Raw genomic sequence first — 23,914 nt, forward strand, 5'->3', positions numbered from 1 at the left:
TCTCTTCAGTGTGCGTATTTCAATTCCTTTGGAGATAAACCCAGCAGTGGGATCACTGAATCATATGGTGATTTAATTTTTAGTTTTCTGAGGAACCTCCATAAGAATTACTGTTGTCCATAAGGGCTGTATTAATTTATATTCTGACCAAGGCAGAATTTTCCATGAGACAAGCACCTACATAGAATAGCTCCAGGAGGGGAAAAAAAAAATCCCCAACTCACGGCCATGAGCCTGAGAGGTTCTGTCTGCGGCTGTGCTGTCAGGCAGCCAGCACCAGCACCTGGACATGTCGCAGGTTAGTCTCTTTCACTTAGTCACCAGCGAAGCCCTCGAGGCCACTCACTGAAACACGTATCTCTGTAACCCTGGTTTCTAATTCAGTGCCCAGCAAACCTAAGCACTTGACATGAATTCAAATGTAAGAACAGGAGCAGGCTGAAAAAGACAAGCAATCAGGCAAAGGAAATGAATTCTGATCCAGACCCCTGCTACTGTTTTGTTTTGTATTGGGGGTTGAACCCAGGGACACTTTACCACTGAGCCACATCCCCAGCCCTTTTTATTTATTTTGAGATAGTCTTGCTAAGTTACCTAGGCTGGCCTCAAACTTGCCTCTGGCCTTCTTCAGCCTCCTGAGTATCAGTGACCACAGGTCTATGCCTCCATGCCTAATTCATTTGGCTTTTTAACTAGTCCCAAAAAGGCTCTGCTATTCATTTCTCCCTTTTAAAGCTGAAAGCCTTAACTGGGATCCACAGATGGAAAACAGGACTTGAGGCTGAAATGACAGCACTTGGTTGATCAGCCCTAGGTCTTTATGATTTGGAAAATTAATAATGGAACATAAATAATTATATCATCACCTTTAAAAATATTTTGAAAGCTATTTCTATATAACTTCTTTGTTTTATAATCATGTGTATGTTGTTATATGTATTTAAAAATATTTTGTGAGAAGTCAATTAAAGGTTTCACCATCTTGCCAGAGGAACTGTGGAAAGACAACAGCTAAGAACTCAGTTCTAGAGACAACCTGAGGACAGGTTCCACAAGACCTAAGAATCCTGACAAGATGAAACCAGCTAATAAAAGATTCATTGTGGGAATCCTGGGCAAGAATGTCCATCTCTTAAAAGAAGTCAAAACAGGAAGGGTAAGGCCTGAGCTGAATAAATTCAAGATGTGTGATGGGTAAACATCAAAGAGAGCTGAGGGGAGGTAGCATTATTCCAAAATAAGACTTTAAAAATCATCCAAGAGGGCCTAAGACGTCCTGAAGGTGATGCATTCACAAAAAAAAAAAAAAAAAAAAAAAAAAACCTAAAGATGGGAAAGAAATTAAGAAAATCCCTCCCAGAAATTTAATAAACAGACGTGATTTCTTTTATTGTCTGTGCTGGGGACTGAATGTAGGGCCTCACACATGCTCAGCACTGAACTCTACACCCAGCCCACCAGATTTTCAAAAGAAGTTCAAAGAACGCTTCTGCTCGACTGGACTGTAAGTTCTTCAAGGAGGACACTGAGTCTTACTGTCTTTGCACTCCAGGGAACTAGCACTGCACTTGACCTGCTGTAAGCCCTATCACTTAAATGTCAAAGTAGAGTAACCAAAGATGGCTTTTAAAAAGTGGCAATCATTCCTAGGGAAAATCTGACCCATATAAGTAAAGTTGTAAGAAATGCAAAAGCAAAGTCAAATAACTAAAAGTTGCCTGAATCAAAACAGAGCTACCTGGATCAAACCCAAACCAAGCTGAAGCTGGGAGGAAGAAGAAGGAGCTCCCCCTACTCATGCCTCTGGGAAAAACCATTATGGGGACTTTGCACAAAGGCCATTGCATTCATATACAAAAAACACTTCCATGAGGACATCTGCCCAGTAACTGCCTATTCAGCCTTGATGCCACCCTTGTTATTGATTCTTGCCAATAATAACTGTTTCCAGCCTTCCTCATTTGATCTTTAAAAACCCCATCTTCCTTTGCACCACTAGATAAGCCTATCTGTCCAAGAATGCACATTCTGGATAATAATCCCCTTCTTACTCCTGAATAAACTCATTGTTTCTTTCCAAAGCCTTTCTCTCCTGTTATTTTAAGTTGAAATAACAATTCAGCAAAAATATTAAGAAATTTCTGAGAATGAAGAATACAGAATGTGGAACACCAACAACCTCTTGTTAGGGGAGGGATGGCGAGCACCAAGGATTCCACAGGGGTCACAGGTAACATTTACGTTACTCTCTACATCTAAAATACTTTGCTCTGGGTTTTTTTTTGTTGTTGTTGTTGTTGTTGTTGTTTTTAGGAGAAAATGAATAAGCATAATGTTAGTAAATGTTCCTTGAATAAAATTCAACTCTTGCCAGGCATAAAAGGCAAGAGGGAGGCTGAGGCAAAAGGATCCCAAGTCGAAGGCCAGCCTGGGCAACTCAGCAAGTTTGACTCAAAATAAAAAAAATTTTTTAAAAGGGCCTAGAGCTGTAGCTCAGTGATAAAGCACTTGCCTAGCATGCATGACATATGGATTCCAGCCCCAGAGCCACAAAAAGAAAAGTAAATAACATTTCTATTTAGAAGTTGGGTCTTTGCATATGTAAGCAAGTCAATGAGGTCACACTGGATGAGGGTGATCCTTAATCCAAAGACTGGCATCTTTATAAGAAGGATGGAGGCCAGAAGTTTGAAGTTAAGATGCTGGCAGAGGTGCACACGTGTAATTCTAGTGGCTTGGGAAGCTGAGGCAGGAGGATCGCGAATTCAGAGCCAGCTTCAGCAAAAGCGAGGTGCTAAGCAACTCAGTGAGACCCTGTCTCTAAATAAAATATAAAATAGAGCTCAGTGTGTAGTTCAGTCTAGTGCACCTGAGTTTAATCCCCAGTACCCCCCCCCCAAAAAAAAAAAAAATAAAAGGTGCTGTCAGGGCCATGGTCCTTTCAAAGGCTCTAAGAAAGAATCCCTGGCTTTTCTGCTCTTCTGGCAACTTCTGGTATTCCTTGACTTGTGATGGGAAGACTCTGATATCTTGTCTCGCCTTCACATGGCTGTCTTCCTTTTGTGTGAATCTGTCCAAAATTCCCTCTTCTTACAAAGATGCCGCATTCTGAGAAAATATATTTCTACTGTTTTAAGACATCAGGATTAAGCCAGGCACGGTGGTTCATGCCTATAATGCCAGAAGCTCCGGAGGCTGAGACAGGAAGATTCCAAATTTAAGGCCATCCTCAGTAACTTAAGCCCTAAGCAACTTAGCAAGACCCTGTCTCAAAATAAAAAATAAAAAGGGCTAGGGTTGTGGCTCAGTAGTTAAGCACCCCTTAGATCATTCCCCAGTACCAAAAAATGAAAAAAAAGATATCAGGTTTATGGCACCTTGTTGGGGCAGCCCTGGGAAATGAACACAGAAGCCAAGAGTATGGCAAGATGCTGGGTCTGCATGTTGGAGAATCAACCTGCGGGACCCCCTACAGCTTCCCAATCCTTGATTTAGTTACTTGCAACTGAAAGCATCCTAAGGCTTTCAGATAAGAGGCTCCTTACAATGTCTGATAGAAAGCACTTCTAAAACAATAAAAAAGAAAAAGACACAGAGCTGGAGTTTTGGCTCAGTGGTAGAGCTCTTGCCTCACATGTGTGAGACACTGTGTTCAATTCTCAGCACCGCATATAAATAAATGAACAAAATAAATGTCCAAAGTCTAAAAAAAAAAAAAAAATTAAAAAAAAAAAAAGAAAGAAAAAGACAATCCCTTGTCTAAGCTGTACCACCCTGATCATATCAGATCTCTTCTGCTTTTTCTTTTTTGCAGTGCTGGGGATGAAACTCAGAGCCTCCAGCATTCTAGGCGTGTGCCCTCCCATTGAGACACGCCCGCAGCCCTGAGCCAGATCTCTTCTGATCTCCAAAGCTAAGCAAGGTGGGGACTGGTTGGCATGCAGGTAGGAAGAAACACTTCTTGACTCTGAACACAAGTCTCTCCTTCACATTCAGTGGATGATAAATCTAGCCATGGGCCCGTTAACTTCTAAAACAACAGAAAACAAGCATAAGCAATTATCTTCCTTGTGATAGATAACCTTTCATTTCTAAATGCACAGCTATCATATTTTCTTAAAATTTCTTTAAGTTATACATGCCCATGTCATTTTGCTTTATCTGTTACGAATCATTTCTTAATTCAACCCAACTCATTATTAATGATTTAATGAATAACATCCAGGCACTGGTGACACAGCAGTGAACAAAATGGGCACAAGTCCTTGCCAATAGGTGAGCATACAAAACAGAACACACCCTACTACACCTGCAGTATCTGCTGACAGTTAAGAGCTAGAAAAGGATCCATGTCAGTGGTAGCAACTGCAGGCAGTGGCCAAGGACCAAGGTCATCTTATTGAGGAAGTGACACTTGAGTAACACCTGAAGCACTGTTTCTAAAGTGTGTATAGCCTAAGCAAAGAAATAGCAAACGCAAATGACCCAAATTAGGGTCCTGCCTAGAATGTTCCAGGACCAAGAAAATCAGCATGCCTGAGCAGAGAAAACAGGAGAGCAGTGGGAAAGGGGTCACACCTCCTGCTGAACACACACAGCCCTGGGGCATGGTGGGGGCTCTAAAAGACTTTTGTCTTGAGGAAGGGAGGGAGCCACTGGTGGGTTCTGAAAAGAGATGACACAATCTGCCTTGTGGAGGGTTTTATTTTTCTTTTTACTTGTTTATTTAATAAATCACGAATTTGTTTATCCAACCTGCCAAAGCATAGCTAATATAACCACCTGTTTGTAATTATGAATAATGGTGATTATGTGAGAAACATAATCAGGAGATTATGGAGAAACTGGCATTTCGATGCACTGCCAAGAGCTAACCACTGAGAGGACACCCAAGTGTTTGTTAGTTTGTGACAACGTACCTGCTGTAAGAAACAACACTGCTGTTACGAAACACTGCACTATGCACCAGGGCTCGGTGGCTGGGTGCTGAGAGTGCAGCCAGCATGGGCCTAGAGAGACCAGGCAAGAGGCCTCGCCAGCAACAGAGCAGAGATGCTGGTGCCTCGGGCTTAGAAGGGACAAGGGGTGACAAGCAGAAGTTGACAATCTGGTCTTCTTCTAGTTTGCTGATGGGCTGAGAGCCAGGGGCTTCAAGCTGCAGCCCACAGGCCAAGTCCCCTCACTACCTGCTTCACTGAGTTGAGTTTTACTGTAACACAGTCACACTTGTTTGTTTACATACTGCCTACGGCTGCTTTTGTGCTATGGACAGAGATGAATAGCTGTTACCTTATGGTCTGTTAAAAAAAAAAAAATTGGCCCTTTACAGAAAGTATGCCAATCCACAGTCCAGCATATAAGATAAAAACAAAAGGGATGATGTTTCAGGCTTAAGCAACTTGAAAAAAAAAATGAGTTATCACTTATTGAAATGATGGCCTGGAAGAAGATAAGATGAAGGAACTATCAAAACTTCACTTTAGAGGCGTTAACTGGGAGATGCTTATCAAGACATACTAGCAAAGATGTCAAACACGCCATTAGATTATAAATTTTCAGATGCTAGGTCTGAGCTTGGGCTGGGGCTGTGGCTCAAGCAGTGGCGCGCTCGCCTGGCATGCGTGCGGCCTGGGTTCGATCCTCAGCACCACATACAAACAAAGATGTTGTGTCCGCCGAAAACTGAAAAATAAATATTTAAAAATTCTCTCTCTCTCTCTTTAAAAAAAAAAAAAAGAATTAGGTCTGAGCCAAAGATATAAACTTAGGAATCATCAAATTGGAGGTAGTAATTAAAGCCAGGAGAACAGATGAAATCAATAAGGAAAACACAGATGTAGAGAACAAGATTTTAAATATTGAACCCTGGCATCCTATCATTTAGAAATCAGGGAAATGAAAAAGAACCATGCGAAATACTAGGAAGGAGCAGATAAGAGACAGGATGAAAACCAAGAGAACTGAGTGGTATTCTGAAAACCAAAAGAAAAAAGTATTTTCAGGCAGAGATGGTGATAGCCTGTGTCAAAAGAGGCTGAAAGATCAGACCAGTGACTCAGAGCAAACCACAAAAGGCCTCCCCACCTGGAGTCAATTTAGCAGAGGATACAAGGACAAAAGGAGGAGATTCGGAGGACTAGACTCATTCCAAAACTTCTGGGGTGAAGAGCTGCAAAAATGGGGTGGAAGCTGGCAGGGGAAAAAAGATTAAGAGAGTTCCTTTCTAAAATTCCCATAACAGGAGAAGTAACAGCATGAATACAGATTACTACAAAAATCCCCTTGAGATGGGAGAACTGATGAGGCAGGACAAGAGAAAGGAACAACTAGAACCATGGCCCGGAGTAAGTCAGAGGGAACAGGATTCAGGACCCAGCTTCAATGACACAGAGGCAGTTCATTCTAAGAAAAACTGAGCACACGCAGAGGCAGGCAGCTGGATGCCATGGGGGTACAGGTTCCCTCTTGCCTGCATCCGCATTCTCAATGAAACAGGATGCTGAGAGAGTATAATGTGTGACGACTGGAGGATAAGGTATGACATCTATTTTAGAAAGAAAAGTGGACTGGGAAATATGCTGCAACTGCCTGACAGTATTATGGGTCCACTTGAGTTTGTGATCATGAATTTGTCTTGTTCCAGGGTATGAAACAGAGGACAGGACAGAAATGGGACTTAACCAGAATTGTGATATAACAAAACAAGAAAGATAAAGTGAGAAAAAGGCACTCCTCTGCACAAGTTCTAGAACTGCGGGTATGGCCTGATCATGGTGAGACAAATAGAACAGCTGTTAGCACTTTTTCCAAAGAAAAGATAAAATCACCACTGGAACCCTAAAATTTCAGTCCTACTGAAAGACAATTACACTTTGCAAAGTTATACAGAAGAAACATTTCAGACAAAGGTATTCATTACTAATTTTGATTTTTAGCCTGAATATCCCTCTTTTATAATTAATAGAATTAAGGATAAGAGGGCTGGGGATATAGCTCAGTTGGTACAGTGCTTGCCTCACCTGCACAAGGTCCTGGATTCAATCCCCAGCACACCACACACACACACACACACACACACACACACACACAAAATGTTAGAAGAATTAAGGATAAGAATTTTTTCTGGAAAATGAAAAGGAACCTCCACCAATGCTTAAGGAGTTATAGTAACTGAAATATTTTTAATTAACAAATAATCCTAGCTCAAGAAGACAGATTATTTGGAAGGTTGACAAAGGCAGAATACATGAAATAATCATGGAACTAATAGTCATAGATCAAATTATTAGATATGATGATCCGTGCAATCTTAGAATCTACTTTCTAATGGCTTAAATTATAAAAGGGCAATCATAATAATTATTATAATGACACCATATTTTGTATGATAGAAAAGTTCAAATAGAGCTGAGTATGGTGATACACACCTGTAATCCCAGCAGCTATGTAGGCTTAGGCAGGAGGATCACAAGTTCAAGACCAGTTTCAGCAACTAAAGAGAGACTCTCAGCAATTTAGCAAGTCCCTCAGCAACTCAGCAAGACCCTATCTCAAACTGAAAAAAATAAAAAGGGTTGGGGATATGGCTCAGTGGTAGAGCAACCCTGGGTTCAATCTCCAGTACCAAAAAAAGAAAGAAAAGGTCACATGGAAAAAATATTTTTCAAATATGCAGTATAAATCAACATCATTATTTTTCTTTTTTTTTTTTTGATAGACCTTTATTTTATTTATTTTATGTGGTGCTGAGAATTGAACCCAGTGCCTCACACATGCCAGGTAAGTGCACTACCGCTGAGCCACAATCCCAGCCCCTCAACATCATTAGTTTTCAAGAGTTCCAGATATCAACTATCAGCTTGTTTAAAGAAATAAATCCTGACTATAGTTAAATGGTTGCCAATGAGGTAGTTACCCAATATCACATCAGGTGAAGTTTTCTGATTTGTTTTGCTTTGTTTGCAGTGCTAGGGATGGAACCCAGGGCCTTGCACATGCTAAGCAAATGCTCTACCACTGAGCTGTACCTTCAGCCCCAGGAGACATTCATACCCTGAAAATTTAGAGAACCAGTTCTGTGCCAATGCAGCATAAAGGAAATTTGTCTTTTGACTATGAAATCAATTTTTGCATTTTTATATTATTTTTTCTTAACAGGTGGGGGTAGCTCAGTGGTAGAGGCTGTGCTTATCATACCCAAAACCCTGGGAACAGAGGGAGCAAGGGAAGATAGGAGAGAGGGAAAAAGGAAAGCATCAACAAATTCATAAAATCAGCAGGACCCAATTCAGTCTTAATCCCCTTGCCAGCAGAGATGAAACCTGAGCCTGTTTGAAGGAAGATAGAAGGTAAGGCAAAGGAAATCCACCAGTTCGACAGATCATCACCAAAATGAGCAGACAATAACAAAACACACTGCAAAAATCTTTATCCACTACTGCTTGCCATCATTGCGGTGGACCCTCCTGACCATTGGCTTAGCAGAAAGCTGAGATCAGAAGTACAGGCTTCCCAGATAGGAAGCTGCGGCTTACCTGCTGCACCTATTGGGGAGGTAGCTGGGGTCATGTTGTGGACATTGAGACCAAGACTCTGGGAGGGGCCTGGGGCTGACGCTGCTATCGGGGGCCCTGGAGGGTTCTCCCTCTGGGGAGAGGTAAGCGGGGTGCTCGGCTGGGAGGTCTGTCCACCAGCAAGTCGTGCCAGGCGCCGCCGTCGGATCTACAACAGGAGGGGAGAGAGGGCATTGCGTGACTCAACAGCAGAAACACTGCACCTGAGCATAACTGTATCCCTGCTGCTGACGACATCAAGGGCCACAGCAGAGCCTCATGGCCTCATAGGCCTTGAAAAGGAAGCACTCATTCGAGAGAGTAACTCAGCAAATCAGCTTTCTTGCAAACCGCCAACTCACTTTTTAAAGACCATCTTAATCACCTTACCATCTGTTTACTGTACCTCCTTGACTGAACTTCCAATAAGCATACTACCCTTCTACACAACAGAGCCTGTTATTTATTTGAGATTATATTTTTCAATGTTAGGGATGGAACCCCAGGCCTCACATGCTAGGCAAGCCCTCTACAGCTGAGTTACGTCCCCAGTGAGCCATTTTAATTAAATGCTATCACTTGATCACTTAAAATAGGTAAGATTTAAAATAGTCATTTTAATTCAATGAGAGAAAGAAAAAAGTTACACTAAGACAAATTTTACCAATAGTTTCAGGAGCAAATGATTTTGTTGTTTTTACTTGATTACAATGAAAATATAATCTGCCACTTTTTCTTCTCAATACTCCAGAGTTATCAAGTAATTATAAATATGTGCCACAAAATCACAGTAGATCACAAAAATGTTTTATTCACATTTTCATAGTCATTAATTCTAGGCACTCAATCAACTCACTGACTACCTGCTGCCACAGGTATGAGGATACAAAGTTACTTGAGGCAGCTGGGCCTGAGCAGGCATTAGAGAGAAGGAAATCAACCAGGCTGGACAGCTTCCTCTGCTGGGAATATGGAAGAATGAAAGTTCACGATGGCAAATGCTCACAGGGAGCCTCATCTGAACTAGGAACCACCCTAACACTGCAGAAAACCTGCTCCTCCCATCATTTTTAGACAAGAATTCCCCCAGAGTCCTCACTAAAAGTTCAGCAGCCCCTCCCTGTGCCTCTGCTGCAAAGGAACTTCAATGAACTTACATCAACCCCTGAAGTTGTTTGGTTGGTCACTGTGTCTACTTAATTAGATTATATAAATTCCTTGAAGAAAATATTAAGTCTTACTTAATAAATACTTCTGTGGCACTTACTACCTTGTAGCATGGTTCTAAGAACTTATAAGTATTTACCTACTTAATCCTCATAATGACCCATTAAGACAGGTGCCTGTAACATACCCACTTTATCTAGGCACAAACTGAGGCACAGAAACACTGTATACATTGGTGACACTGCTGGCTACCAAGTGGCAAAGCTGGCTTCTGTTCTCATGCAGTCTGACTCTAGTCTGTAATTGCATCACTACACCAACCGTTTAGGATCTCCAGGGTCCCCAAGACGTTTCCAGAAAGTCTCTGAAGCAAAAACTATTTTTATAAAAATACCAAGACAATTGTCTCTTTCACTCCAATTCTCTTAACAAGTGTCCAGTAGAGTTTTTCAGATGATTTTGTAACAAATTAAATACCAAAGTTAATATGAGAATCAAACTGTCTTCTATTGATTCAGACAGTTAAAAGACTTGCAAAAGTAAAACCAATGTCCCAACTCTCACCAAATTTGTTGTTCAAAATGTATTTTCATTAAAAATGTTATTTATGCTAACATGATATTTTTAAAATTAATAAATATTTCTTAAACATCTTTAATTTTCCTTGCTGACCTGGTATGACCCACACATGTGAAAGCTACTTGGGATCCTCACTAATTTGTGTGTAAAGGAGTCCCCCAGACATCCTGTTCCACTTGTCTTAATCTCCATGAAGTCCAGCACAGCATCTGCTCCCAAATAGGCACTGCTGACCTGAACTGACCAGAGCAGAGGTCACTGCACATCACCCATGGGAGAGCGGACACTGGGGTGAAAAAAATTTCTGAAAGAAACTGAAGAAATATTTATTTCATGGAAGAACTGGTGGAGGGCAGGAATCCACCTGTTCCAGCCTATTACTCAAGCCTAGAGGTCCATGCATGCCCTCTTCCTCCCCCTCACCTCCTCAAACACTGCCAATTTATCACCAAGTTTTGTCACTTTTTCTTGAGTCCACCTCTTCCCAACCCCATGCCTCCACTGTATCCAGGCCACCATCCTCTCTTACCAGGGCCTCCACAAAAGCTTTACAACAAATCTGTCCATGTCCACTGTGACCTGGTAAAGCAGAGGCCTCATATTCCTTCCTTAAACCACTTTCAAGATTTCAGATTTTAGAAAGGCAAATGAAAACCATGATTAGATACCACCTCACATTAGGATGGCTACTATTAAAAAAAAAAACAAAAAAAAAAAAACAAAACTATTTGCCTGATTGTGAGGATTTTGACAAATCAGAACCCTTATGCTGGGCTGGGGCTGTGCCTCAGTGGTGGAGCGCTCCCTTAGCATGCGTGGGGCACTGGGTTCGATCCTCAGCACCATGTAAAAATGAAATAAAGATATTGTGTGTCCACCTACAACTAAAAAATAAATATATTCTTTAAAAAAAAAAAAGAACCCTTATGCACTGCTGGTGGGAATGTCAAATGATACAGCCACTATGAAAACAGTTGGGGGGGGGGGTCCTCAAAAAACTGAAACAGAATCACCATATGATCCAGCAATTCCACCTGAGAATATACCCCAAAAAACTGAAAGCAAAGACTCAAAGAAAAAATTCTGTACTGTGTCTCATCAACAAATGAACAAATAAATAAATGGCATACAGAATTACCAGGTATAAGTGTGTGTGTGTGTGTGTGTGTGTGTTTGTGTGTATGTGTATTAGTGCATATACCTACATAGAGAGGCTAAGTACTAGAGATTGAAATCAGGGTCTGAGACATGCTGGGCAGGTCCTCTACCACTGAGTTCTATCCCAGCCCTACCATGATATATGTTACTTAACCTTAAAAAGGAAGGAAATTGCTGGGCTCAGTGGTGCACACCTGTAATGCCAGCGGCTCGGGAGGCTGAGACAGGAGGACCGCAAGTTCAAAACCAGCCTCAGCAAAAGTGAGGTGCTACGCAACTCGGTGAGACCCTGTCTCTAAATAAAATACAAAACAGGGATGGGGACTTGGCTCAGTGGTTGAGTGCCCCTGAGTTCAATCCCTAGTATCACCGCCCCTCCCCACAAAAAGGGAAGAAAACTGACATAAGCTAAAACACAAATGAACCTCGAGGACAGTCAGTAAAAGACTGACTGATTCTACATTTATAAAGTTCCTGGAGTAGTCAAAATCACAGTGTAGAATGTTGGCTGCCAGGGGCTGGAAGGGAGGGAGGAATAGAGTCACTGTTTGTTGAAAACTGTTTCAGTTTCAGTTTTGCAAGATGAAAGGAGTCTAGGAGGTGGGTGACTGCAATGGCTATGCAACAATGTGAATGTCCTTAACCTGTCTGAAGTTACACTTAACAGTAGATTTGGGGGCTGGGGTTATGGCTCAGTGGTAGAGCACTAGTGAGATGTGCAAGGCCCTGGGTTCGATCCTCAGCACCACATATAAATAAATAAAATAAAGTTACTATGTCCAACTACAACTACAAAAAATAAATATTAAAAAAAAAGAGTAGATTTTGTTAATCTGTATTTTATGATTTTTTAAAAAATGCAAAAAAGTTTGAGATTAGACTCAGTTATAAGTCTCTAAGTTCACTGCAAAATCATCCTCCTTAGCAGGCAGCAATCAATCAAACTGGAGAGGTAAGTGGAAAAGGTTCCAAATAACTCAATGTAAACAGTGAAGCCACTTAGAAAAACTTGAATGGAGTTTGGGCTGAAACATAAGCATCTCATCTTACTGATTGTCTGAACATTGACAGGCAGGTACCTTTATATGTAAAATTTGAAACATGTAACTTTCTGCTTTGCATTTAGTAACCAATGCAAAGTTTTCTAAGAAGTCTCTTGGAAACACTCTAGACTCTAAGGAAACATTTTCTTTTCTGAAAAATAATTTTTTTTTCAAAAATTTTTTAAATGTTGATGAACCTTTATTTTATTCATTTATTTATATGCAGTGTTGAAAATTAAGCCCAGCTAGGCAAGTGCTCTACCACTGAGCCACAACCCAGCCCCTGAAATATAATTTTTAATTAAATTATTTATTTATTCTAATTTCTTACATATGATGGCAGAATGCAATTCATTTCATATTACACATATAGAGCACAATTTTTCAAGTCACTAATTGTACAAAGTATTTTCACAGCATTCGTGTCTTCATACATGTACTTAGGGTAATGACATCTAACTCATTCCACCATCAGTCCTACCCCCTTGCCCTCTCCTCTCCCTTACCTCCGTCCCTTTGCCCTATCTAAAGGTCCTCCATTCTTCCCATGCTGTCCCCATCACCATTATGAGTCGGCATCCTCATATCCTAAAATATAATTTTAAACTCAAAAGACTACATCCTAATTGGCTGGCATGGAAAACTACAATCAAACTGAGGGCCTTATCTCCTAACACACAAACTGCCTATTTGACAGGCAGAAGGTGCTCACAATCTGTTTCTTTTCTTTCTGACCAAAGGCAAAACAATTTCCTCAACATCTGAAATACCTCTGAAATTGACATATATCTGAAAGTCAGATTTATGGCTGATGGTCTCCTATAATCCAAGCAACTTATGAGGTTGAGGTAGGAGGATTGAAAGTTTGAGGCTAGCCTGGGCAACTTAGCGAACCCTGTATCAAAATAAAATAAAAAGGAATATAGCTCAGTGGTACACCCCTGGGTTCAATCCCCACTACCATTAAAAAAAAAAAGAAGAAAAAGTCACACTAGGCACCAGTGGCTTGGATAATAACCCTGGAGACAACAGAAAGACACACTATTTCCCCAGAAACCAAACTACTATAGATGGGATGGGAGTGGTCAATCTGATGTGGGCAGCAACAGTTCCAAAACAATCCCCAAATCAAATGCAGCCAGCAGAAAAGACCACCACTACTAACTGCCTTCTTTTTTAAAGGTGCCAGCCACATCACCAACACTGGATGGCAGAGGATGGCACTGAGGGGAAAGGCTCAGCCATGGACAACTGCAAGACCAAAGTCATCCAGAGGCAGATTTCAAAATGCAACAAGCTAGAGCAATAGCTTAACCTATTTATTTATTTATTTTAAACTTTTTTTAGTTGTAGATGGACATAATATCTTTGTTTATTTTTATGTGGTGCTGAGGATCGAACCCAGTGCTTTACACGTGTGAGGCAAGTGCTCTACCATTGAGCTACAGTCCAAGCCCTTAACCAATTTATTTTGCTGATATGTTCCTTTATATATTTATGTCAGTATAAATAACACACTTTTTTTTAAAGAGAGAGAGAGAGAGAGAGAGAGAGAGAGAGAGAGAGAGGGAATTTTTTTAATATTTATTTTTTAAGTTTTCGGCGGACACAACATCTTTGTTTGTATGTGGTGCTGAGGATCGAACCCGGGCCACACGCATGCCAGGCAAGCGCGCTACCGCTTGAGCCACATCCCCAGCCCCAACACACAATTTTTTAAATGTAAGTATTGGGGAGATCCTAAGTGATAAGAAAGTATGCTATGACAGTTCCCCTACAATCCATTCTCCACATGGCAATCATAGTAATTATTTAAAAACGTAATAGCTGGTCCCAGGGGCACAAGCCTGTGATCCCAGATACTCTGAAGGCTGAGGAAGAAGGATCACCTGGGCAACCTGGCAAGATCCTGTTTCAAAATAAAAATAAATAAATAGTAATAAAGTCAGGGGATGTAGCTGGGTGGTAAAGCACACCTGGGTTCAATCTCCAAAAAAGATATTCAAAGAGCAGACACCGTATTAGGAGGCTGACAATGACTCCTCTTCAAACATTCACCATGACATTCACCAAGAGCCCAATAGAAGTACCGCAGTATGCTCACAGTCCTGGCCCTCATGGAGGTCCTATTCCAGTTGAGGTCAAGAGGACAACAGTCAAATGCAAAAGTGCTCCGTGGTCACAAGATCCACTGGGAGAAGTGAAGCCAGGAAGGACTGAGGGGCCTGCACCGCACTCACATAAGTTAGATGGAAGAGCCTCTGGGGGCCCTGAAAGCCCTTGAAGAGAAAGAGGAGCAGCCATGCAGCTATGCAGGAGGCGTGCTGGGCATGCACTTGGCAGGCTCAAGGTCAGCAAGATGGAGGTCCAGGCAGAATGTGCATGGGGAAAACAGCAGAGGAGGCCAGAGGTGGGAAGGGGTCAGACTCCATGTGCCCAGAGGCAGGGGTGGGGGCACTGTCTCTGGGAATCCAAGGAGGGTTAGGTCAGAAAAATGATGTTACCTGTCTTACATTTTTAAATTACTGTTCTGGCTTCTATGCAGAACAAAAATTGCAGGAAACAAAGACAATCAGCAAGAGGACTACCTAGGGAGTAAGAGGCAGGGAGAGAAGATGGTCAATGGCTGGCCTGGGTATGAGCTGCGAAGGCTGACAAGTGGCAGATCTGGGATCTGGAGCAAGCTCTCAGGGTCTGCTGCTGGCTGGACCCAGACTGGGAAACCACGTGGAAAAAGGGAACACCTAAGCAACTAAGCATATCTGCTTTCTGAGATGAAGACAATAAAGAAAGGGAAGGGAACCAAAATTCTTTTAGACACTTTTATTAAACATTCAGATGAAATGATCAAATAGATACAGGATATGCAGGACAGAGGGCAGGTTCAAAGGACAATTGGAGAGCTGTCAACCTCAAGATGGCATTTTAGTCATGAGATCAAGGAGACCAGGTAAGTTGTGAGTGTGGGGAGAGATAAGATTCTGAGGACAAAGCCCACTGGGGGCAACACCAGTTGCAAGTGATATGAAACCAATAAAGACTGAGACCTCTAAGGCTAGTTCCAGGACAACTAAGATGAGCATTTAAAAAAAAAAAAGAGAGAGAGAGAGAGAGTGAGAGCAATTAACTCTGATTCTACTGATAACATGAATACTGAGAGCCATGGCAGGGTCAGGCAATGAGGAGGCCGTGGGAACCCTGGAAAGAGCTATTCCAATGAAATGCAGTGGATGAAAAGTTTGATTGGAGTGGGTCTAAGAATGGGAAGGAAAAAATGCGGAGACAGGAAGTACAGATATCTGAGGATTTTTTGCCACAAAAAAAGGAGTAGATAAATGGGCCTGGGAGGGAGCAGGAGTTGGAAAGCAGGGAGATGAGAGGGTTTGCTAGTTTGTTGTGTGGTGCTGGGAATCAGACCCAGGGCCTGTGTGTGTGAGGCAATCACTTTATCACTGAGCTACATCCCCAGCCCTATTTATTTTCTGAGACATCGTCTTATTAATTTGCTGAAGCTGGCCTTGAACTTGGGACCCTCCTGCCTCAGCCTCCCAAATCACTGGGATTATAGGTGTGCACCACCACACTCAGCTGCTTATTTGTTTCTAAAGATGAAAAAGAGTACAGCAAGACTGCATGCTGATTGCCAAGTGTGGCAATGCAGATGAGGGACAGAGCCAGGCCAAGTCTCTGGGTGAGCAAGAAGGAACAGGACGTTATTCCCACGTGGGGCGGTGACCCTGCACAGGAGCAGAGTTCACACACAGTAACAGGAAAAGAAGGCAGAGGGTGCAGGTGCGGGTGTAACACGGAGGGAAGATGGGAGGGAGCGTGGAGAAGTTTCCCTCTGCCTGCCTCTATCTTCTTGATGAAACAGGAGGTGAGGTAGTCAGCTGAGGGTGTGGACAGAAGAGCAAGGTTTAGAGAGAGAAAGACTGTGAAGTGCCATCCAGAAGGGTGAGGGCATAAGATACCAAGGAGATGAAGCAGAATCACTAGGTGGCACTTAGCAAGCTCACAACCCCTTAAGATTGGTGTCAAGAAATCCAAATGAAACCAGCCACAGCTTCAGAGAGGTAGTGTAGGCAGAACGCTGATTCACCCTAGGTGGGGTCTTGCCAGGCAAGTAGATTAGTGGAGAGTGTACCCAAAAGAGCAACCACGGAATCCACCGCCATCATGAAGCAGAGATGTAAGGACTTCTACGGACTGATGACAGGTAGACTGTAGATCACAGTGCAGGGAAGATACAAAAAGAAATGTGGTTTAGCAGAGCAAAATCACTGGATCATCCAGGAAACCCAGGAGCTGGGACCACCATAGATTAGTCACAGGGCCTGTGATACTGGGTAAGGGAACTTACCACTGGGATCTGGAGCAAGCTCTCAGGGTCTGCTGCTGGCTGGACCCAGACTGGGAAACCACGTGGAAAAAGGGAACACCTAATGTGGTACCATTTCCTCAGCTAAGAACAGGGCTGATAAACTCTTCCTGATATAACTTTCTCCTATAGTTGTTAAATAGGATGGTACAGTCATCCCTCAGAATCCATGGGGTTGGTTTTTGGGACTCCCCCCATACCAAAATCCATGGACACTCAAGTCCCTTATATGAAATGATATAGTATTTGCATAAAACCTACACACACCCTCTCATATTCTTTAAATCACTTCCCGATTACTTATAATACCTAAGACAACATAAAGACCATATAAATAGTTGTTCTACTACACTGTTTAGAGACTGACATATACTTAACCGTACATGTTAAATACAGAGGATACACACCACCACACACACACACACACACACACACACACTCACTCACTCACTCCAGTAATTTTTGATCCAGGGTTGGCTGAACCACTGATATGTGGACACAAGGGGCTGAATGAATATGAAAAGTACTTTTATTTTATTTTTTTTTAAGTGATTTTTTTTTTAGAGAGAGGAGAGAGAGAGAGAGAGAGAGAGAGAGAGAGAGAGAGAGAGAGAATTTTTTAATATTTATTTCTTTTAGTTCTCGGCGGACACAACATCTTTGTTGGTATGTGGTGCTGAGGATCGAACCCGGGCCGCACGCATGCCAGGCGAGCACGCTACCGCTTGAGCCATATCCCCAGCCCTGAAAAGTACTTTTATAACAATGGATGAACCTGCTAGGCATGATGTTGCCGGCCTGTAATCCCAGCAACCCAGGAGGCTGAGGCAGGATGATTCCAAGTACAAGGCCAACCTTAGTTAGCAACTTAGCAAAACCCTGTCTCAAAATAATAAAGAGGGCTGGAGATGTAGCTCAGTGGTAAGGTACCTCTGGGTTGGATTCCCAGTACTCTAATAATAATAACAATAACTACAGGCGAAGATAAATTAATTATGGTACACTCCTAACGGGAATCTATAGAGTAATCAAATGAATGAACCACTGCTCTATGCAACAATGTGGATGACTCTCCACATTGCAACTGAGAGCAAAAGCAAGATGTACAGAAGTATGGACTGCTGGGCTGGGGTTGTGGCTCAGTGGCAGCGCGCTTGCCTTGCACATATGAGGCAATGGGTTTGATCCTCAGCTGATTAAATGAATAAAAATAAAATGAATAAACAAAATAAAGATATCGAGTCCATATGTAAGTAAAAAAATTTTTAAAAAAAGGAAATATAGACTGCTGCTTCCATGTATACAAAGTTTAAAAACAAGAGTAATCCTTGATGGGAAGAGGTGGGGATACAAGAAGACTTAGAAAGGCATAGAGATCTCCCAAGGGGCTTTAAAAAAAAATTCAATGCTAAGTTCCCAGGTATTATATCCATGCTGAGAAAATGCATACTTACAACTGGGGGTAATGACTTCACAAATATTTATACTATACTTTGAAACTTATGTTAAACATCGGCTTTTGTATGTTTCAAATAGAATATAACTTTAAAAAATTAATCCTACCTATCCTTCAAAACCCACTGAAAATACTATTCCTGGAGAATTCTATGATCTTTCAGATTTATTGAGAATTCAACAAAAATATCTTATATAAACACTGCAGTTATGATCTACTGAATTAAAAAGGTGGTATTTTAACTGAAAATGTGTTCATGTGTATATTCCAATATGAGGAATTTATGAGGAAACCATTTAAGTTCTCAAAGGAAATCATATTCAGAAATTTATTTCAAGTGTTCAGTTTACCTTAAAGATAGCTGAACTTAAGAGCTCTTGCTTGATTTCAAATCCAAATCTAACCTGTACTACGTTTTGCCTATGCAGACTCAAGATACATCACTTAATCTCCGAACTTCAGTTTCCACCTTTTTTTTTTTTTTTTTGTATCAGGGACTAAACCAAGGAGTGCTTAATCACTGAGCTACATCCCCAGCCCTTTTAACTTTTTATTTTGAGACAGCGTCTCACTAAGTTGCTTAGGCTGGCCTTGAACTTGAGATCCTCCTGCTCAGTCTCTTTTGAGTTGCTAGGATTACAGGTGTTCTCTACCATGCCCAACTTACCTAAGTTTCTTAAGAGCAGGGATTTTCATTACTTTCCTACGTTCAAATATGAATATACAACCAGTGTGATTCCACATCATGTACAACCACAAGAATGGGAAGTTATACACCACGTAAGTGTAAGATGTCAAAATACAATCTACTGTCCTGTATTCCCAGTGTCTAAAATGGTGCCTGGCCCATAATAGGCTGTCTTTAAATATCTGCTGAATGAATGAAAGAAAAAGTGAAAAATACTAGAAAAATGTGCTACACATAAAATCAACAATTTTCTAGTTAATATTATCTTTTTATGAAATGGGATCTTGCTATGTTGCCAAGTCTGAACTCAAATTTGAAGACTCAAGTGCTCTTTCTACCTTAGCCTTCCAAGCAGCAGGCTGCGCTGCCACACAGCGCCCAGTTTGTCACTAGCTTTAAAAGAGCACATTCATGGAACTGGAAACTTTCATGCTAAGTAAAATAAGCCAACCCCCACAAAAAACCCAAAGCAGAAGGTTATCTCTGATATGTGAATGTACACAGAATAATTAGGGGCATGAAGCATAAGAAGTTCATTGGATTGGACAAAGGGGAATGAAGGGATGGTAACAGCAAAGACAGCAGATTCAATTGGACATAACTTTCCTAACGTTCCTATATGAATACACACCAGTGAAACTCCACATAATGTACAACCACAAGAACGGGAATTTATACTCCATGTGAGTATAATATGTCAAAATATGCCAAGAGAATGGCTTTGTGCAATCCACTCTTCTGGGCCAGGGTTGTGGCTCAGTGGTCGAGTGCTTGCTTAGCACGCATGAGGCACTGGGTTTGATCCCTGGCACCACATAAAAATAAACAAAAAAAAAAAACTATTGTGTACACCTACAACTAAAAAATATTTTTTAAAAATATTATATACTAAAAAGAACAAATAAAATTTTTTTTAAAAAAAGAGCACATTTCACTATTCTTGAAAAAAATATGAGTCACCTTAAGCATGGATGCCACTTTCAGCCTGAGATGTCAAATGCAGATGTTCTACTCAGTGATGTAAGCAGACAAAACATCCCTGCTCACTGCAATGCCGCTTCAAAGAAGTTTTCCAAGACAGATTTTCACTGTGCTGGGATCCCCCACCACCTCCACAAACCCAGGTGAAAGAAAGAGAAGGAAGGAAAGGAGAGAGAGAAGGGAAAGAGAGGGAAAAGGAAAGAGGAATGAAGAACCAAGACTAAGTGATACGTACTATGGACTGCAAGAGACAGAGGAGGCCCACAGAAGGCTCCCCACAGGTAAGAGAAACGGGGAGTGTTTCTCCTGGAGCAGGCAACACTCTTCAGTGGACTATCCATTCTTACAACGGAGATACCCTGGGACTGGTTTAGCAACCTGAGGATCCCCAGGGAATATATGGACAGGAAGCTCCCAAGAGAATGGCTTTGTGCAATCCACTAATCTGACTACTAAGAGACGCGGGAGCAGCTCAGTGGTAAAGCTCCATCCCCTTTGCCTGGCACACAAAAGGCCCTGAGTTCCATCTCCAGCACTGGGGGTAGGAAAGAAAAACCAGCTGTGACCTCATTTTTATCACACAGAGAACATATGAAATACATGCTAAAAATAGTCAACACAAAATATTATCAAAACATTATTAGGCATTCTTTCTTTGCTTGCTCTACTTTTCTACACTACACATAAAAGACTGCTATACTCTCCTTTAAATTCAACAAAAGTCCTATATATAAGAATGTTGTTTTCCCATGTCACAGAGGGGGAAAAAAAAAAGCACAAAAAAGGAACTTTTAATTCCTCAACGTACGCCCCAAACCACAATTTAAACCCAAAAACACTGACCAGGAAATCTCATTCCTAGAGTTTTTCTTGTCCTGTTTCAGTTCTGATTTTACAAATGTCATTAAAATAGGTCTTTCCCCTAAACTGTCCCTATCTGATGTGGCACCCTTACCTTTGTGTTCCTGATTACCTAAAATCAGATTTCAAACAGTAAGGGCCACTGTGATATCAGAAGAAGCTAAGACTGGATCAAACTTTTCCTCTATTTTTAGCAGTCTGAGGTGGGGGAATCCACAAGATAGTGTTTAAATATAGTAAATAGTCATTCTAAGAGAGTATCTTATATTTCCACTAAAAGAAAGTAAATTCCAACATAAGAAAAACACCTGAACTCTTCAGGGAGGTCTCCTTCTAAAGATATCACCTATTTTAGTGTTGGTTTTCTTCAACTAAGCTATATCCCCGACCCTTTTTATTTTTTTGAGACAGAGTCTCACTAATTTGCTTAGGCTGGCCTCAAACTTGCTATCCTCCTGCCTCAGTCTTGGGGCTCTCCACACCTGCACAACTCAGCCACACCAACAGCATGCGTGCATGCTGTGGGCGCGTTCACTTCCACACACACTGAGTGAATGCGGCAAAACACATTAACTGACCAATCAGGCCATTCATTCAAGCTTCCTGCAGATCTTTACATTTTCTGAATAAAACAGTTAGAGAAGACTCAGACCCAGCAGCGTGTCTGCCCTCTGGCAATGCTTAGCTGCCAGGGTGGGCATGGGGCATGGGGCAGGATCAGCCAGGGCTGTCAGGAGTGAGGAGAGAGCAGCGGAGGTCAGGGAGTGTGTACAATGGTGGTTATGCCAATGCCAAGGAAGCCCTGGCGGCACTTGTGTTCTCAGTTCCTGCTATCTTTCTGTCCCTAGGGTCAGAAAAAGGACTCCTGTATTCTTAAAATAAATCTCGTTTCTCGCTTGAGCTGAGTGCGCTGTTCCATTATTTCCTGCAATGAACACCGTGATGCTCCAGAGCGGCAATCTGCAGAGTATCAGCTTTTATTCTTTTTTTTTTTCCACTATTAAGTTTTCAGAGTTCAAATTCACCTATACTAGCTGCATATTAGTGTCACAGATGAATCATCCCTGCAAGTAATTCTGAAAATGGAGCAGAGCAGTAACAGTGTACCCAGGACCTCAGTGTCTTCTTCAGGCCAGGCAGCAGTGAAGGAGGGATGGAGCAGCTGTTGGGGCTGAGAAGGGCACGTGCGCCTGGATGTGGTGAGACACCAGGCATGAATGACAGGCTGGGACAAGTTCTGGATGGACGAGCTCAGAATACCACCCCAAGGCACTGAACTTCTTCATGAAGGCAAAGAAGAGACTTTGAAGGATTTAAGCAAGGGCAATGTGGTCAGACTGGTTGCTTTAAAAAACAGATCATTCCATCTATTATACAGAGAAGGGACTGAGGCAGGACATAGCCAGCCCAGTGATGGGGATGTAGAAGAGACCATTCCAATGCCCCTGAATACCAGCAGAGTCCAATGAGTCCTTCAGAAGGGCTCAAATGAGGACATCCAAGCATCACCTGAACAGATGTGGCTAGATTTAACAACGGATTTTAAAGTACCTGGGACAGGGGTTTAAAATCAGGGACCCATGAAGGCCACAAGGGCCTCCAATTTTCTTAAGATTTTTAAAGAGGTCCCTAACCCAAAAGGGGTTAAAAATCACTCTCAGGAGTGGGTGGGCTGCATACCCTTCACTTGATCCTCCATAAAAACTTGCTCTCAACAGAAGTCTTGATGGGCACTGAGCTGCAGGGAATTGCAGTGGCTCCAACAGAAACCCAGAGAGCTCCAGGCAGGAGGAGCAGGTGAGATGCCATGCGCTCTTGGTGAGCCGCCCTGGGTGAGATCCCAAGGAGGCAATCTGGACGCCATCAGCCTGAACATGTCAGTGACTCTAGGTACTGAGAGGTCAAGACCCCAGCTCAAATAAAAATCTAGTTCACGCCCATATCCTGAGCACACCAGAACTGATCCTGGACCACTGGAGGCACTGAATATCGGGAGAATATGTGAATGCCCAAGAGTAGGGCACTCATTCATTCAGTCACCAAATACATCTTGATCACTCTGACTTCCTGTTTTGTGACACTGAAATGTCCCTCGATCATGTCCAAGTGTGTGCAATCATGTCACTGTGTCTGGTTTCTGAGTCACGTCACTATTGGCTGGCCCTGACATTTGGACCCAATATTCATTTTAAGTACAACTGTATTAAATATTTTTCCAGATCAGTGTAAGAGTGTTGTACAATTAAAAACAAAATGAGATGTGTTGTACACAATTATAGAAATGTGACCAGTTGTCTGTTCCTCTCCTCTAATCTCTTCCTTTATATCTCACTCCAAAGGGAGGATTTAAAGCCAGGCACAGCAGCTCCCACCTGTTATCCACCTGTTATCCCAGCAACTCAGGAGGCTGAGGCAGAAGGATGACAAATTCAAGGCCAGCCTCAACAACTTATAGAAACCCTGTCTCAAAATAAAAAAAAAAAATAAAACGTACTAGGAATAGAGCTCAGTGGTGAAGTATCCCTGAGTTCCAACTTCCAGTACAAAAAATTAATTAATCGATTAACTTTAGAGATGTCTGGAGGTACAGCTCAGTGGTAGAGCAGTTATGTAGCACACATGATGTCCCTGGGTTCAATCCCCAGTACCACAAAATATATCAATATAAAATAGGAAACAGATGATAGAAATAAAAGATTTGCCCAGAGTCTCTTGGAGGATTCTAAAATACCCAAGAGGATGAGCCCTAATCCCTTAAAAGTCAAGATGCTAATTTGACACTGGTGTGAAGAATGGGTTATTTTCTTATAAGTACCGCGCGCTAACCGATTGCGCCACTGGAGCTCCAAGAATGGCTTATTTTCTGATGATCACTTTTGTACTATTTCAACAACCACCAGAACCCCAGGGGGTGGCTTGACTGATTAACCGTTGATTAGTTATTACTATAAAATAAATGCAATGTCTAAATACTCAGGATTGACTCCTAAGCTTCTGAAGCCAACGTCTTTGGGGAAAGGAAAGAAATTTTTGTTGCTCTGTTTTATAAAT

General features: G+C 41.9%; 1 protein-coding gene across 3 annotated transcripts in view; it reads right to left on the bottom strand.

Annotated features, from left to right (window-relative positions):
* Nucleotides 1-23,914, bottom strand: part of Ube4b (ubiquitination factor E4B) — a 116,399-nt gene that overhangs the window by 76,820 nt on the left and 15,665 nt on the right. For all 3 annotated transcript variants that reach the window (XM_046424850.2, XM_046424849.2, XM_046424851.2), the window contains exon 2: nt 8,535-8,721. In XM_046424850.2, coding sequence (XP_046280806.1) covers nt 8,535-8,721 — 187 coding nt within the window. The remainder of the gene's footprint in view (nt 1-8,534; nt 8,722-23,914) is intronic.

This window comes from Marmota monax, unplaced genomic scaffold, assembly GCF_021218885.2.
Source record: "Marmota monax isolate L192 unplaced genomic scaffold, Marmota_monax_Labrador192_F-V1.1 WCK01_AAM20220418_F8-fsc00080, whole genome shotgun sequence".
NCBI classification, from domain to species: domain Eukaryota; kingdom Metazoa; phylum Chordata; class Mammalia; order Rodentia; family Sciuridae; genus Marmota; species Marmota monax.